At 37.2% G+C, this 15,290-nt stretch overlaps 1 protein-coding gene across 2 annotated transcripts in view; it reads right to left on the bottom strand.

The window, feature by feature from the left end:
• Nucleotides 1-15,290, bottom strand: part of LOC139119432 (lysine-specific demethylase 6A-like) — a 112,421-nt gene that overhangs the window by 66,446 nt on the left and 30,685 nt on the right. For both annotated transcript variants that reach the window (XM_070683243.1, XM_070683244.1), the window contains exon 3: nt 1,447-1,570. In XM_070683243.1, coding sequence (XP_070539344.1) covers nt 1,447-1,570 — 124 coding nt within the window. The remainder of the gene's footprint in view (nt 1-1,446; nt 1,571-15,290) is intronic.

Here is a 15,290-nt window from a genome sequence, read left to right as displayed (position 1 = left end):
TAAATTCAGAAAGAACAGAGACAGAAAAGTGTGTGAAGTAGAGTCTGATACAGACAGATCTGCTATTGCTAAATTTTACAGTTTTCAAAATTCTTGTCTTTTTTCAACATTTGTTTTCTCAGTAATAACTGAACCAACAAATGCAAGTACTGCGCAATGAACAAGACAACCTTTGAGGGTGTTGTACATCTCTGTATTAACTTCATTGAGAATAAATTTCATTGACTTTTTGTTAACTTTTCTGGGGCGGTGTAAACCCTTTGTTTATAATTTACTTCTAAGGTAACAATAATCACTTATGGAACAAAAGAAGGTCAAATGTGATACATCCTGGGAAATAAGGGGCCATCGATCATAAAAACTGACCCACTAGAAATGTAATTCCTCTGTTTCATTTTCAACACCCCCCCCCCATTGAAACTATACATAGTTGGTTTCAGGAAAACTGTGTTGTTTATTATGTAAGGAAAATATCAACCTCTCTTTTGTGCTCACATTCTACAACATCAATGCAGGAATATAGATAAACAAACTTTACGTTTACACTTTTTCAATGTTCCAAGTAGTCTGTATTCTTCTATCAGAGTTCAAATTATGTTTTTTAGTTTTTTGAAGAGTTTTCGCAATTTGCATATCATTTTTCTCGATGGATATTGAGTATAGTGCTGTGTCAGAGCTGAATAACCATATTTAGTTGAGTTCACGTTTAAAATTTCACACAAACATGTGTCCCATGTCTGTATTGTCATTTTTTCTCATCTGTTGTTACACAGTGTGTTATTTTGTTTGTTGAGACACAACAGCAGAATCCTTATTGCAATTTTGACACATGCAAAACAAACTGGAGTCTTACCCCTTCCCCTTACACTAAGGAATTATGTTTCTAGTGCATCATAACACACTTCTTCTAAATTCTTTCCAGAGAAACCTCATTTCTAGACCTTACAGTTAGAGACACCATTGTAAGTAGTTTCAAGGCACTGGTGCAGGGCGTTTATTACAGTGCTGCAACAACCAGCACGACACAGAATCAAGCAATCATCGTACATGTCTGTGTGTTCACTGGTACAGCCTCTGTGTGTGGTAACTGCAATTACGATGGTTCTCTATTCACTACAGTGAATCAACATCAACATCTTGATCCTAAAGCTTTTCAATACCAGAGGATAGCACGGAGTAATTTCCTTAAACATCATCTGTTGCTGAAGGGGAGTGTAATATCCTTATAGGCATCTGTCCTGAAGATGCTCACGTCCATCTTTTTTTCTCATGTATTTATGATGTGTATGTATGAAAAGGCAACTATTTCTCAGGCAATATTGATATGGGGCTGATGCAAAGAAATTTCTGGGATGTAAACATGTTGAAGTATTTTGAGTATTGTATGTGTATGAATGCAGACTATTGGACTAAAACTTCAGAAGTTTTGAAATTACGATGACCTACCCTTTGCATAGTCTTCAAGTAAAAGATGAAGATGACCCAAATGACAGTACATTTGAGGATTTACTTCCATCTCTTCTTCTCCATCTTTCTTCACCTTTAACAGCTGATCATATTCATCTATTCCCTGCAAATGCAAGAGGAGAAAGTCCATAATGGAAATATTCCGGTATAGGTAAATCTGATAACAGTTTATGAGAATGGCACTTCTTATATACATCTACCGTCACGTCAAGAAACATCAATGAGATTACCGAATGGGAACGAAATTCTTATTCTGTACACATTGACCACTTCCAGGCACCAAAGGTACAGTGCCTCTTGCATGTGCCTCCAGACTTTGAATTCATTTTTGGACTGTTTCAAAGGGTCTATGGGAAGATTGCCAGGATTTGTCTCAATATTGGGAGTGGAAATTGGAAGAATGTTACATTGCATGAAAGTTTTCACTCATTGGCAAATTCAAAGTCCCTGTCACGAATGAGTCAGGTGATCTTCAAACACAGGGCGGGCAGTGTGCAGGGTGTGATGGGGTAGGGATGGTGATATCTTCTATATCAAACTTAATTGAAAGTGATCCCAAAATAAACAAACTTCCAGATCAAATTATTTCACGTTTTCTTTGAATGGTATGTATGTCATTGAATTAATCTTCATATCATGTCTAATTTTAGAATATCACAATAAAAATATGACATAATTGTTGTACATCATGACATGGTTCTCATTAAAAATTTGCATTTCATATTCACCATTCTGATCCCAACAAAGACCTTGCTCATTGCAGAAACCAGCCACAGACTTGAATCAAACACTGTCCAAACTGCACAGCATGGATGTTGCCATGTGAACAACCATGCCTTGTAAACTGTAAACTTGTAAACTGTTTATATCCTATTCCCACAAATGCCATGGTTTAGCCCTGACATAGATGTATTAAAGCTGGTACCGACACATTTACACAATAGGAGTATGAAATTAAGATGGATTAACTTGCACAACCAACACAGCGATTTCAATTCATTAAAATGTTTGATATGAAATATTGCCATTATGTAACTAGACATTATGTAACTAAGTAATATGTAGAAATTGAGATGATTGACATTAAAGCCAGTGACTAAGCAGAAAATGTTAATTCAAAGACTAACATCTGCTTATTTTTATAAATAATATCTTACAAACCATCTTGTTTGCAAGGACATAATAATCTGTTATTGTTTCATTCACCACAGCTTACTTCTTTTCTACAGTTCAGATTTTTCAAACAGGAACCGGCAAAGCAGCCACTACATCAAAACAGCTGCTCATGTAAAATTGACAACCATGAAGAACAAAATTTGACATTTAAAATGGTCAAATGAAGAACATTGTCATGAAACAGATGTTTCTTGCCCTAAAAGCAACGTTTGCCAGTATTTATGCTTTCCATAATGCTGTCGCAGGAACAGACGTGGTGGTGCCGTACTTTGTGGAAACTCATATTAAATGAAACTCTCTCATAGCCAATCAACAGTCATTACAGTGTTTACTATCATGTTAAGAAGTTATGCTGTCCACCTGTCCCTATAGAGAAGACTGATCTTCTTGAAATCACAATTTTTCTACAAAGAGGTCATCACGTAAGATATTGACTATCGCTGTCTGTCTGTCCCTTAAGAGTGCAATGGTCAAACAGAGTAATTGACTTATAATGTAATTAACTTGACCATTTTAGAACACATAAATTATAGGATGAGTCACTGACAGGTTTATCGGAGCCTCAGTCAATTACAGTAAATATGAAAACCACATATGTAGAACTGCGGGAAGGGTAAACAGCGCCCTCTTTGGCCAAACTGAGATTTTATGAGCTGCCTCTCAACCTCAATGTTCAACTCATCTTACAGTCAAAATTACACACAGATGGTGAACAACTTAACCCATGGTGTTATTTTTAGACAGCAAATCACATATTTCAACACTTCATACTTATAGTCCAGACTCATACCAGACAAAAAGTATACTGCTTTTCTCTCAATAAATGTCAATGCACAATAACAGTGTATATACCCACAATAAACTGAACATGTAAATATTTCATTTAAGGGCTAATGGTTGAGCCATGACAGCATACATGAATTACCATTCTGTTGCAAGGGCAGTAACATTTACTTGTCTGTACTTGTTGGATTGACACTATGATGACACGGAGGATTGCCATCACAACATGTCTCCACAAGGTCAACACGACCTCAGACTTACCGTGGCAAGGTTAAACAGTGCCCTCTATCAGTGCAGCCTATAAATCTGATGCAAACACTGGGAACCATACAACAATAAAAAAATAAATGGCTTTTCCCAAATTTTCAGAAAAATTGTGACTGAAATACTGTTGTTCACTTTCATTTTCACTGTTGTTTCCCGGGAGACCCCTGCCCTGGGGTGAATCATTGTGCACCCTAAAAGCTTATAATCATTTGGGTCAATAAGCGATTTCTGAAAAATACTTTGAACAAGACCTATTTAAAACTAAGTATATACAAATGGCAAAATGATCTTCGGTTGAAAGAAAACTTGCCTGTACAACTGTCATACCAGTGTTGCTTGGGGTGCAACTGTCATCAAGATCAACGACAGAGAATTACGAGATGAAACTGCGTAATTCTTTCATATAGGAGAGGGAGGTTTGAGTCATCAAGACTGTCTACTCATGCATCAAAACTGCTATACTTATAACTACACAATGTATGAGGAATCCAGGTTTGATATAAAGAGCTTGTTGGGAGAGGGGGAGATGGGGGGAGAGGGTGGAGGAGGGGAAGGATGTCAGCATAAACACCATGACATTGTCTTTCATTCTGTATGTTTTCAATTTAAAAAATGAGACCCCGTCGCAATGTCATCTCCTCTTGCAATGCTGTGGTTCGTTGACCTCACTGCAGTTTCAACAAGTTGCCTTGGGGAGTGTAACATGTCTCCATGACAACCAGATAAACATTAGAGTGCACCAGAAATTCCGTGATATCCTAAACCCGTTGAACAAGTAAATATTGAAAGAATACATGATGCAGAGTACATTTCATGTATGCTCCTTCACAATGATTAATTCAATTTTCCATGAAATATTTCGATTTTTCCCTAGAGAGTTGTTTTATTTTAACCAGTTTGGCATCATGTTACCGTTGAATACACTCTCTAGCGACAACAAGTCACACAATTTACACACCTGCCTCAATAAGTACATTATACAAAAGGAGAATTTTTTTTTAATTTCAGTTGAATTGCTCTGATGCAATTAATACACAGACTCAGATACCTGGGTTTCAACACTGTTTTTTCTTCTCTCAACAACAGTATGTAGTACATACAGTGGAAATGCATCTGTGCCAAACATGGATTTGAGAATAGTGACAGGATTCCTACAATAAATGGACACATTTGCTGGCAACAAACAAAGTGAAAATTTCTGTCATAACCACTGTGTAGGTCACTGTTACCCATGTTTACTGGATAACTATCATTTTTTATGATCCATCAACTTTCTGTATTTTTTTTTAAACATCTTTCAAATTTTTGATGGCAATGTAAGATTGTGTGTGTATGTGCAAGTGCTTCATGAACTCTACAGCGTGTAGAGGGGTGGCAGTCAGAAAATTGTAACAACTTAGCTTGGATGTTGAACCATTCTTCTTTTTAATTAATGGAAGATGAGGATTAGTAGTTTGTACTGAGATGTTTGAACCGGGTGAATGGGTGCCGTATGTTGTGAGTTCGAATCCAATAATGAATTTATTGGTCAAGTTCTATACCGGTATCGATATTTTTGATGAAACATTTAACATCAATGATACACTTTAGTGTCCACAGTTAAAATACTGAATTTATTCACTCTATGAAGAACAACTAAATTTTCACTGAGGTTTCAACACATTCTGTGTTGTGATCCCCTTTTAAATTTTTATCACATTTTTTAATTGAGGCTGTATATGCTGGTACATCGTACTGTGGTTACAAAGTCATGTTATCAGAGTTACCCTCAGATAACATCAGCTCAGTTTTATTAGGGAACAACAGAAATGTTACCATGGTTGCCAGACCATTATCTCTATCCTCATTAACCTTGTCAAAAAGCACTGACTTGTGCCCACTACCTTCCCATGATTCATAGCTCTAAAGTTTGGTACAGTCTCCTTTTTCTTGAATAAAATGAGACGTCATTTCTTTATTCTTGCAAAACATTAACTATACTCAAAGAACAGTCATTCCAGGAATTGATTCTTTTATCATTTGATGATCAGCTGGGACAAAGTTCATTCATTTTTTTGCATATATCAAACAAGGTTACATCCAAATCAAGGACCAATGTTGAAATATTACCAATGGGATCCACAACAGTCAAGGCATTTTTAAAGGCATACCAATTCACATTAGGTCACCTTTATGTGAAAAACACCAGACCTTCAAATCAAAGGGGTTACAGAAAATGAACAACAAAATGACACTTTAATTAATTTGACCAGCATGTCACACGTATATGTACTGCCATATTATGCAAATACTACAGTACAGCAATACATTGGCATGATGTATCTTTTTTCTTGCAAGCTAAGGGGTCCATATGCCCTTTCTTTGACCTTGTTTGTAATTCAGGAAAACTCAATTATTGGGAGACCTAGGGAATCACTGGAAAATCCCTGACTTGAACAGGCCAGATATACTTAGTAATGGGGTGCAGAGGTCGATTGAATTTTGATCGATAAAACACATAACTCAGTCCCTTGCTACCTACATTTTGATGTCACATTCCAGACCGCACCAAAGCTCAATCATACCATTGTGCACATTGCATGTTACTAAAATTAAAAGGCTGAGAATTTCTACAATGTCATGTGTCACGATAGTTGCCGGACAGAAGCACTTTCCCAAGTCTGGGTGTTGATGCAATTCACCTGCTTTCAAGAGCGCTTGGTATAGGCAGAATTTCTGTTGTCTTGTAGAGGAAGTGATAATGAACGCTAAACAGGCCATGCACAGGTTCACCTTGATCACCCCTGCAAAATAAATGTAATGGAATAGTCTGTGGTTGGCACTCTGCCAAATGATAACAATACAAGCCCTGCTGGCAGGTTGTCAAACCATACTGTGAGCTCCTGAACTGCAGCAGTAGGCCGATGGGAGGGTCTTCAGAGACAAAGCTCTCAATTTTTTTTTTTCTTTTCATCTTTCATTCTCCTAATTCCAGATAAAGAACTACACCCAGCAGCTATTCAGTAAATGGAACAGGTGTGAAGTAGTTATTTTGAAACTGCTGAGTGCTTCAAGACTCACAGAACATGTGACCAGGACTCTTTTCTAGGGCCATGATTATCACATGACCAAAATGAAACGAAAATATATATCACTCCTTAAATTTAATGCCTCAATAGGAAATATGATCTGACTGCACTGTATGTTTTATAATGCTGTTTCATATTGTTGTAAAAATCCTTCATAATTTAAAGCTATGAAAATAATGTTGAAACCTAAAAATTATGTTTCATATTTCCAGCATGATAAAAATTATACATCCACTCTTAAAAGCTAAAATTTCTGTCAGATAATATTTTCATGTTTTATGTGAATGTTAAAATATGTACCTTTTGTGCATAAATATCTGTCTGTCTTTGTTTGGTAATTTATTTTGATATTCTTAATTTATTTAACGGCGTCTATCTACATGGGATTCTGGAAACGTCAAAAGCCCTACTCTTGTATTATATTTATAACAATTAAACAAACATATCTACTACACAACATGCATGCAGAATTCTGTCTCATGCTATGTGGTGTGTTCAGCCATGCGGCCAAAACCAGCGTCAATGTTATTGAGTATGTATGTCAAAAAACGTTGCGGAGTATAAATGAATAAATGTAACTATTTGTGAGGCGTGTCCGTCTTTATGTGTTGTCTCTGCGTTGCACTAGCATTGCACAGTTGCTCTACTTCACTGATTTCCTCTATATCACAACAAGATTATATCTCACAGACACACCGCACAACAACCTTATCCAAGTCTTCTACAACATGATAACCAGAAGAAACATACACAATATGACAGAAGCCATTCAAGTCACTTCAATACACACTTGTGACGTCAAATTTTCAATGTGAAGTTGCTTTTATTCATGAGATGTTTATAAATAAAACCTTAGATGCAATTTTTTCTGGTGGAAATATTATCAGTGTTTTGTAGTTTGGTATAGCCACCAGCCAAATCATCACTGATAAGACAACACTGTAGAGTGATTCAGTGCTTTAGAGTTACATGGTAGAATGCACAGAGATATGACATAACTTTCCAGCAAATTGCAAAGAATAGCTGTTCAGATCCTGAAATATGGAAAACGCCGGCTACACATAGAGAAATTGGACAGTTTGAAATGGTTATACATGTAGAGATTTGTCTTCACAATCATGTCTACCCGATAAAAAAAATTTGGTGGATGGTTTGATAATATTATTGAGATGAAATATGGTAGTATATATGATGATGCAAAATGAAAGCATGAAATGAAACAATGAGTATGATTGGTTGGACCCATGTTTGAAGTGGCCTTAACAATAAACTTATCATGTCTTTTGCTTACACTAGCTGTGCAATGCATTAAGTTTACCACAAATTCAGCATTTTCTCAACTCCAAGGGAGCTGCCAGACGCTTCATAGGAAAGTTTAGGAACCAGCGGAACCAGCAGAACCAGTGATTCCCTTATGCACCTCTTCAAGCAAGTAACCTTGAGGTTCTTTAAATTTGACCTTGGAAATGTACATACACAGAACTATGTACAAATCTACATGTGTTGTTGCATTGTTAGAAAATCTTACAGATGTTTTGACATACAGAGTGCTTTGTGTCATTGTTTCCATGATAATTTTTGCTTGTGAAATCGATGCATCTGTCAGTTTTTGAACCAAATTATGATCTCTCCATTATATGGTAAACAGTAACATATCAGTAATTTCCATGAATTTCTAAATTTCCTACCTGAAATTGTGATAAAGTATGAATTGCATTTGGGCCAGAGTACGCTGACACATCACAACAGTACATTGAACTGACCTGAAAACCTTTTGAAAACCAGGATACCAGACAAAAAGACTTAATTTGGAGGATCATATCACAATTGTGTGTCAAGATACTAGTATACTGAGCTTCAATGACACAACTCTGCCCGTAACGGCAGCTGATGGTGGTATATCATGTCATTGGGAACAGTCTTATAGCATTTCATGAGTGTTCAACATTACTACAGTAAAGTAGGGCCAGTCTACCTAACTCACAGATAACCGATACTTCTTGTTCGGTATCTGCAACACTTCAGACAGAATGCAGCTAAGTGACAAATGTTAGAACTCTCTATTGAATTCTGATACTGCTTTGCTGGTCTACGGGTTGTGTAGACTTATTTTGAAATCTGAGGAGAAAATTCAGTTTTATATCTTGTTTTTGTGGAAGAGATTTCCACATACTGATAATGCAGGCCATCCCTGTTTTAAACTCCATGGAAAAAAATAAAATTTGCTATTTTCGAAAAACTAAGATGGTGACAATTTTTCTGCTCCAAAAGCTTTAAAATGAGTCCCCATAAGTGGTAGATCAGAAAAGAATTGTAAAATGTTGAGTCTGAATATCTGTCCCCGAGGTGCATTCCACCCTACTAGTCTATCAGAACTACTAGTTCATTATCCCTTGCTGTGGCACCCCTCTCTTTGTCACATCTTCAACAGGATTAGAAATGTGATTTTCCTGTGATGCAATATTACTCTGTGATATTTTGGACCAGATAGGTAATATCAGATTGGCAAACTGGGTGTTGGTTGAGAATCAGCGCCAACAAGATAGCCAGCCAGTTTACAGATAAGGAGGGTGGAGTCTGCAGGAGGACTGCACAGCTTGGGGTTAAATTGTCAAGGTATTTTACTCACAGAGCAACTAATGATGTCATCTTTGCTGATATATGGCATTTGACAAAGTAAATGTTTACTACTGTTATGCAGTATGACCCTGATAAACCCTAGCAGTTTGCATAACTTGTGTGACCTTGGCCTGCTGCACTGCATGCAAATAGTAAATACCTTATCAGACTATCGGATAGTTTGAAAATCTTTTTTATCGACCAATTGGGGAAACGAAATAGTACTTCCGGAACAAGATCAAGCAACTCTGTAAAAGTACACACTTCAAACAGAAACTGGACTGATAATGCAAGAATTAATCCTGAATGTCAAGGTCTTCCGCTAAAAACCGTACCACCCGGTGACAGGGGTCCAGCTGACAAGCCATGCTATTCCAAAGATGCAAGTCGGACTTTTAACTGCACGCAAAATTTATCATGCAAAAGTACCAAGTTCAGGTTATAAATCTTTCAAAGGTTCACTGAGTTACGCTGAGATGTAATCAATCTTTCTAACATGGCACCTTTTCACCTTCCACACTTTCAATCATGTATTCTGTATCATTTCAACATTATACTGAAAGACTATTTACAGTTTGTTGACTTTTCATTTGACAAAATAGCCAAGTACAATTAAATCTTCTGTAATAATAAACGATAGCTGTTAGCTCTCTAAACAATTAAAATACATAAATTAATAAGTTTTCTTGACATTTAGTGAACTTTTACTGTGGGGAAGGCAATGAAAATCCCCAGCATATAATGCATGTCACCTTCGGGAGCCAAAGGTGTTTCTTCGGACAGAGACCCTCCCTTGAAAGGTTGAGGAAACTATGCTTTCCTAACCTAACCAAGCTATGCAGACCAGACTGTGGCAGACAGTGATCACATGATCACAAACCAAAAGCTATGATCAAAATAGTAGCCGTAAGTTGACATATGTATGCCCATGCACAAAAATTCAATTATTTGGTGAAACCTGGAATTTGAATGGAAACAAAACCATGTGGAGAGAAACCCACCAAGAACTGTGTGTATTCCTGAGCACAAAGTCATCCACATGTACTTGTTTGCACCACTGTAACACGACTTCTTCAATGTCTGTGTTTCAATAGTGTTGCAGTAATTAGAGTTCAACATTTTTATTCCAGAGTACCTACTGCTGTATGAAATTTAGTTACAAAACACAATTGCCATTAATGTGAAGTCTGCTTCTTGGCAGGTCGTAGTGCATAAATTCATAGCAAACCGTTTCTATGGGAATTGCTTCAGTACAGATGGCCTTCACATGTAGAATTTGAAACAGAATGGAAATTCCTTTGAAATGGTTGCTCTTTTTCATTTGGAGTTTTTTCAATGAAGCCTGCATTGACAGTGAATGAACTAGTGGATGGCCAGGGTACAATTTTCTACCATATGGTAAATTGTATTTCCTATTGCAACAAGCCCTACTGAAAACTCTTTTAGGCCTAAAAAACGTGACATTGCATCAATGTTTGACAAAATTCATCTACCAGATATATCTTTGAGGAGTACCATTATTTTGACATGGTTTGTTTGTTTGTTTGTTTTTTGTTTCAATGGACAGTGACATGCCAAAGTCATTTTACAAACACATGAATCAGTCTAATTTGTTGGTAACCAGGGCAAAGTTTTGTCGGCAACGTTGTAAAGCTAAATTCTGCTAGCAGCATTGAAGAATAAGACGGTAAAGGTCCAACATCCCTAACACTTGTGAACGTCTTGTCTTACGATGAAAGTGAAATTCGCAATAAGCCTAGACTACCGGTACAGACTGTGAGTGAACCAAGTTACGCCATTGTAATTCTGCCTACGTACGTACATCAAAATGTAATCATGGTAGTATTGAAGGGAACAATAGCTGTAATTTTTTATGTTTTTATCATTTTTGTTCAAGAAAACAACTAATTTTTATCTTTTTTAATCCTCAGTATGTTTACATACAAAGAGTTACCCTTGCAAACACAGTGCATGGTCTGCAGTACCCAATGTTATTGTTGACAAATTACTGTATTTCTAGTGCAGACTAATATTTAATTGTCAACAATATCATTGGACATATCACACACACACACACACACACACAGAGACACACACACACACATGCATGCACGCACGCACATAGACTGTGTTGACAAGTTGAAGACTAGGTATTCTGATATGGTTTGTAGTAGAAAACAAGAAACAACATATTCCAAGCTGAATAAAATTTACTTGACATTGACAGAATGTCAAAATTGTCAAAAGTTACAGTTTATGGAGTTGTAAATTTTTAGCAAATGCACTATATTATCATCTGTAAAACTTAAAACTTCGTAAGTAGCTTGTGATGTTTAATCTCTTCATATCACCAACCCAGGCACAAAAATTCAGAGAGTATAGGCCCAAACCCTTCAGCACACAGCTGCATGAATATTCACCATGTTTTGAGGATCATGCAAACCGCTCTGACTATCACACTGTGCTTGCTCAGCACAGACTAGTCATGGAGCTATCAACTATGATATCCTATTGAGTTGAGGAAAAAGGGTTGTCCATTTATGGTCTACAACATCTGTAACACATGCATTCATTGTGGGAGCTGAGCTTTGTCAAATAACAATTTATTATACTTAAAATCTCACAAAAGTTTTTTTTAGCACAACAGTTGCGTCAAAATGTCGCCAACTTTTGCTTTATCTTAATTGTTGACAATGAATATTTGATCTTATCACATACCTATAACCATTTATGATCATTTATGATACAATTATGACAGAAAGAAATACATGATCTGCATAAGCTGTAAAAATTGATGTCCGTCCTTGAGATTGTGTTTCATTGCAGGACAGTCTAGTTTTTGCAAACGACAAAGCAATAAAAATATCACAAGTGTTCCCTTATACTGCTTATGAGACTAGATGTACATGGGCTAGACTTGTCTCCTGGACGATTTGATTGGCTAGTAATATTATAGAGGTCATGGAATTTTAGTCAGAGGGCAACTAGGGCACTGATCAAGCAGAAAACTAGGGCAGAGTGATAATTCTACCACCATGCTAGTCACACGTACAACTACGTACAATGCTATGGCATCTCTGTATTGTTTTACAATTCGGCAGAGTTCCCAGTCTGTCACTGTATACCTCACACACAGGCAAGACTCCATATTTGCTTTCAAAAGGAGTTTCAAAATAATAACTGCAGACCTTTCCCAATATGTGTTGTTTTGAAATACAACCAGTTTAACATCATTTGTCCCACAAAACTGAAACACTTTCACTACCAAATATTGGTGAATATTGGTAGCTTTCTTTAAAAAGAGAGGACACTCATCATTGAAGGGGACCCTGGTAGTAAGGAAGTTTCCCTGTATGAGGAAATTTCTTGTAGGAAATTAGTTTGCCAAATTTGTGAAAGACCTGATCAGTCACTGTGTCCAGTGTCATGCTACAATTGAAAAGAGTGATATCGGAGTAACACTGTTGATCTCTGCAATGAAGGTGTAACTGAAAAGAGGGAAGTGGCCTGACAGAGTATTGTCAAGGAATGTTCAAAACACAAAAGTCAAATGAAAAGCTAGTATTTGGTAGTGTGTATAGAAATAGCCTTGTCATACATCACTACCATAAATTCAAATGGTGTTACAGTGAAAGTCTCATCTGTGTCAACAACAAACTGGGACGATCAGGTCACAGGGTTTTTAACCTCATAATTTTTGGTCTGATTCAGGTCATGTTACGATGTAGACTGAACAACTTGGGCCGAGAAGATCGCAGTAATTTTTCCCAAAGCTATAAATGATATCTTTCAAGTACAGTGCAGGAGAGAAATACATGCAATGGCTTTAGTGGACAATTTTTTTTCTCTTCTTCAAAATACTTGTGATCTGAAGAAATTTAAACTTCAACACATACTGTTGATGCACAGAATTCCAGCAAAACTACACGTGACCACACAGAATTTAAATCTTTCTAAGGAAGAGTTCTTGTCAAATATTTGCATTTCCATGGCTGATGCAATAAAGGAAAGTTACCACACTGAGAAAAGGCCAACACCGCACTGAGCAAAACAAACCATATATTGTGAACAATTTAAATTAACAAACTTCCCCTCTGGCTGTTCAAGGATTTTCAATCACAATGACTGCTGAGCTTCTATTCAATCTCCGAAATTCTAATCCCCAGTCCACACCTGATGTGGTTTCATTTGCTTCAGACACAGGTTTTCAAAAGGACTACCTAACTAACTGATGGTGGATGAGTGACCCCTTGTCACTGAGCATAACACTCTACAGAGTTTTTCCTGCAGAAATACTGGAAACATCTGCATTTCTTCAAAAGTGAACACAATGTGTACATGTGATGTGCCTCTCTGAGTTCTGTTTCACCTAACACTTCCAGACTTTCCTTCATCCCAATTGCTTTCAGTAAGATGGATAGCACATGAAGACAGGGTGAATGGGAAACAGCTATCCCGACAAAGTAACTATCTTTGGATGTTATTTTGTCATCTTTCATTTTTATAGGCAAGGTATATTTACCGGCATTCTTACTGTCTGAACATGCATAAAGTCATTACGAAGAAAACACCCCTACCTTCTTAGAATAATAGCAGTGGGAAAATCATGACAAACGGTAACAAAATAACTGCCAGGCAACTATATTGGATTGTATCACAAAACATTCAAATAAATGCAAATATGTGCTGTAATCAGTGTGTTGGTCACAGCATGTCAGACAGAGACAGCTCTGGGCTGACAGTTGAACGACATCATGTCAACTTCGTCTGAACTAACGTGGTGGTGAATGGTTCGTAGTGTCATACATGTCATCAGCTGTGTCAAAGGTCACATGTCTAAGTCATATGCACGAATTGATCAGACAGTATGATTTTGGTTACATGTAACTGAACTTCACTTTTGGAAAACAGAACTGGTCCTGAGTCTATAGTACACTTGACTGTTTGATGTCAGTCCTTGCTAAAGACTGCAAACCCTAGACACTCTGACAACCATGACTTTCATGGTAGGAAAAAACATGACATTCTTCAAACCAAGGCCAGGGCCAGAATAACGTGTCATCATGTCATGATTCATGGCACAGCTCAAATATTAATTAAAACCCCCTAACCTCCCATTTTGTAAGTGGACCAGGTTTGAGAAATTGTGTGCACACTGATTTTGAGTTGTTTCAAAACCTGCACTGACTCTGGTCCCACACAAACCATGCATCCTCAATCCCAATCAGAAATGTATGATTGAAAGCATTAGATTATGACACAGACATAACCACTGAGAACAGACCTGATCCACTGAGTAAGAAATCATGAAAGTCCAGAAGGGGACTATTCATAATATCTCAGCAGTTGCCGAGCAGGTTCTGCACCATATTATTTTATACAAATCAGTGAAAAACAATACCTAAAGGAGGTTACAACTGAGTAAACATAACCAGTGGAGAGACAGGAAGCCATATTCATAATTCAGAGTTTTTGCGGCAACAGCGATAAAATATTCACGTTTATTGTTGCCATGGCAACTGCAAATATTGGGCCTGTTCCTTCTGAAGCAGGATATTTCTAATGTAAATCATGTGAAAACAGCACACCAAACACATGTTATGTCAACTTTGCTGACAACAGTGCAAATGAAATTTATGTCTTTTCTGTGCAGGGCATAAAGGACAGTAAATCATGGTGTTTTTGTGAACACACAGATATCACTCATTTTCATCAGCTTTGACTTTCCTTCACGCTAACCAGCCGACACAAGAGATCCCGTCGACTGTGAGAAATACTGCCCAATATTCCCAGCAGAGAAAAAAATAAATATCCGAAAGGTCAGTGAACTATCTGCATGGTGTGGCTGTTGAGTAAATCGTACTGTGTGGGCTGGTTTTGTGTGGTGTTCCCAGTGCAGTGTCTGATTTC

The sequence above is a fragment of the Ptychodera flava genome, chromosome 19, assembly GCF_041260155.1.
Source record: "Ptychodera flava strain L36383 chromosome 19, AS_Pfla_20210202, whole genome shotgun sequence".
Classification (NCBI taxonomy): Eukaryota; Metazoa; Hemichordata; class Enteropneusta; family Ptychoderidae; genus Ptychodera; species Ptychodera flava.
The sequence above is the reverse complement of the archived record's forward strand: the minus strand, read 5'-3'. Positions and strand labels throughout refer to the sequence as shown.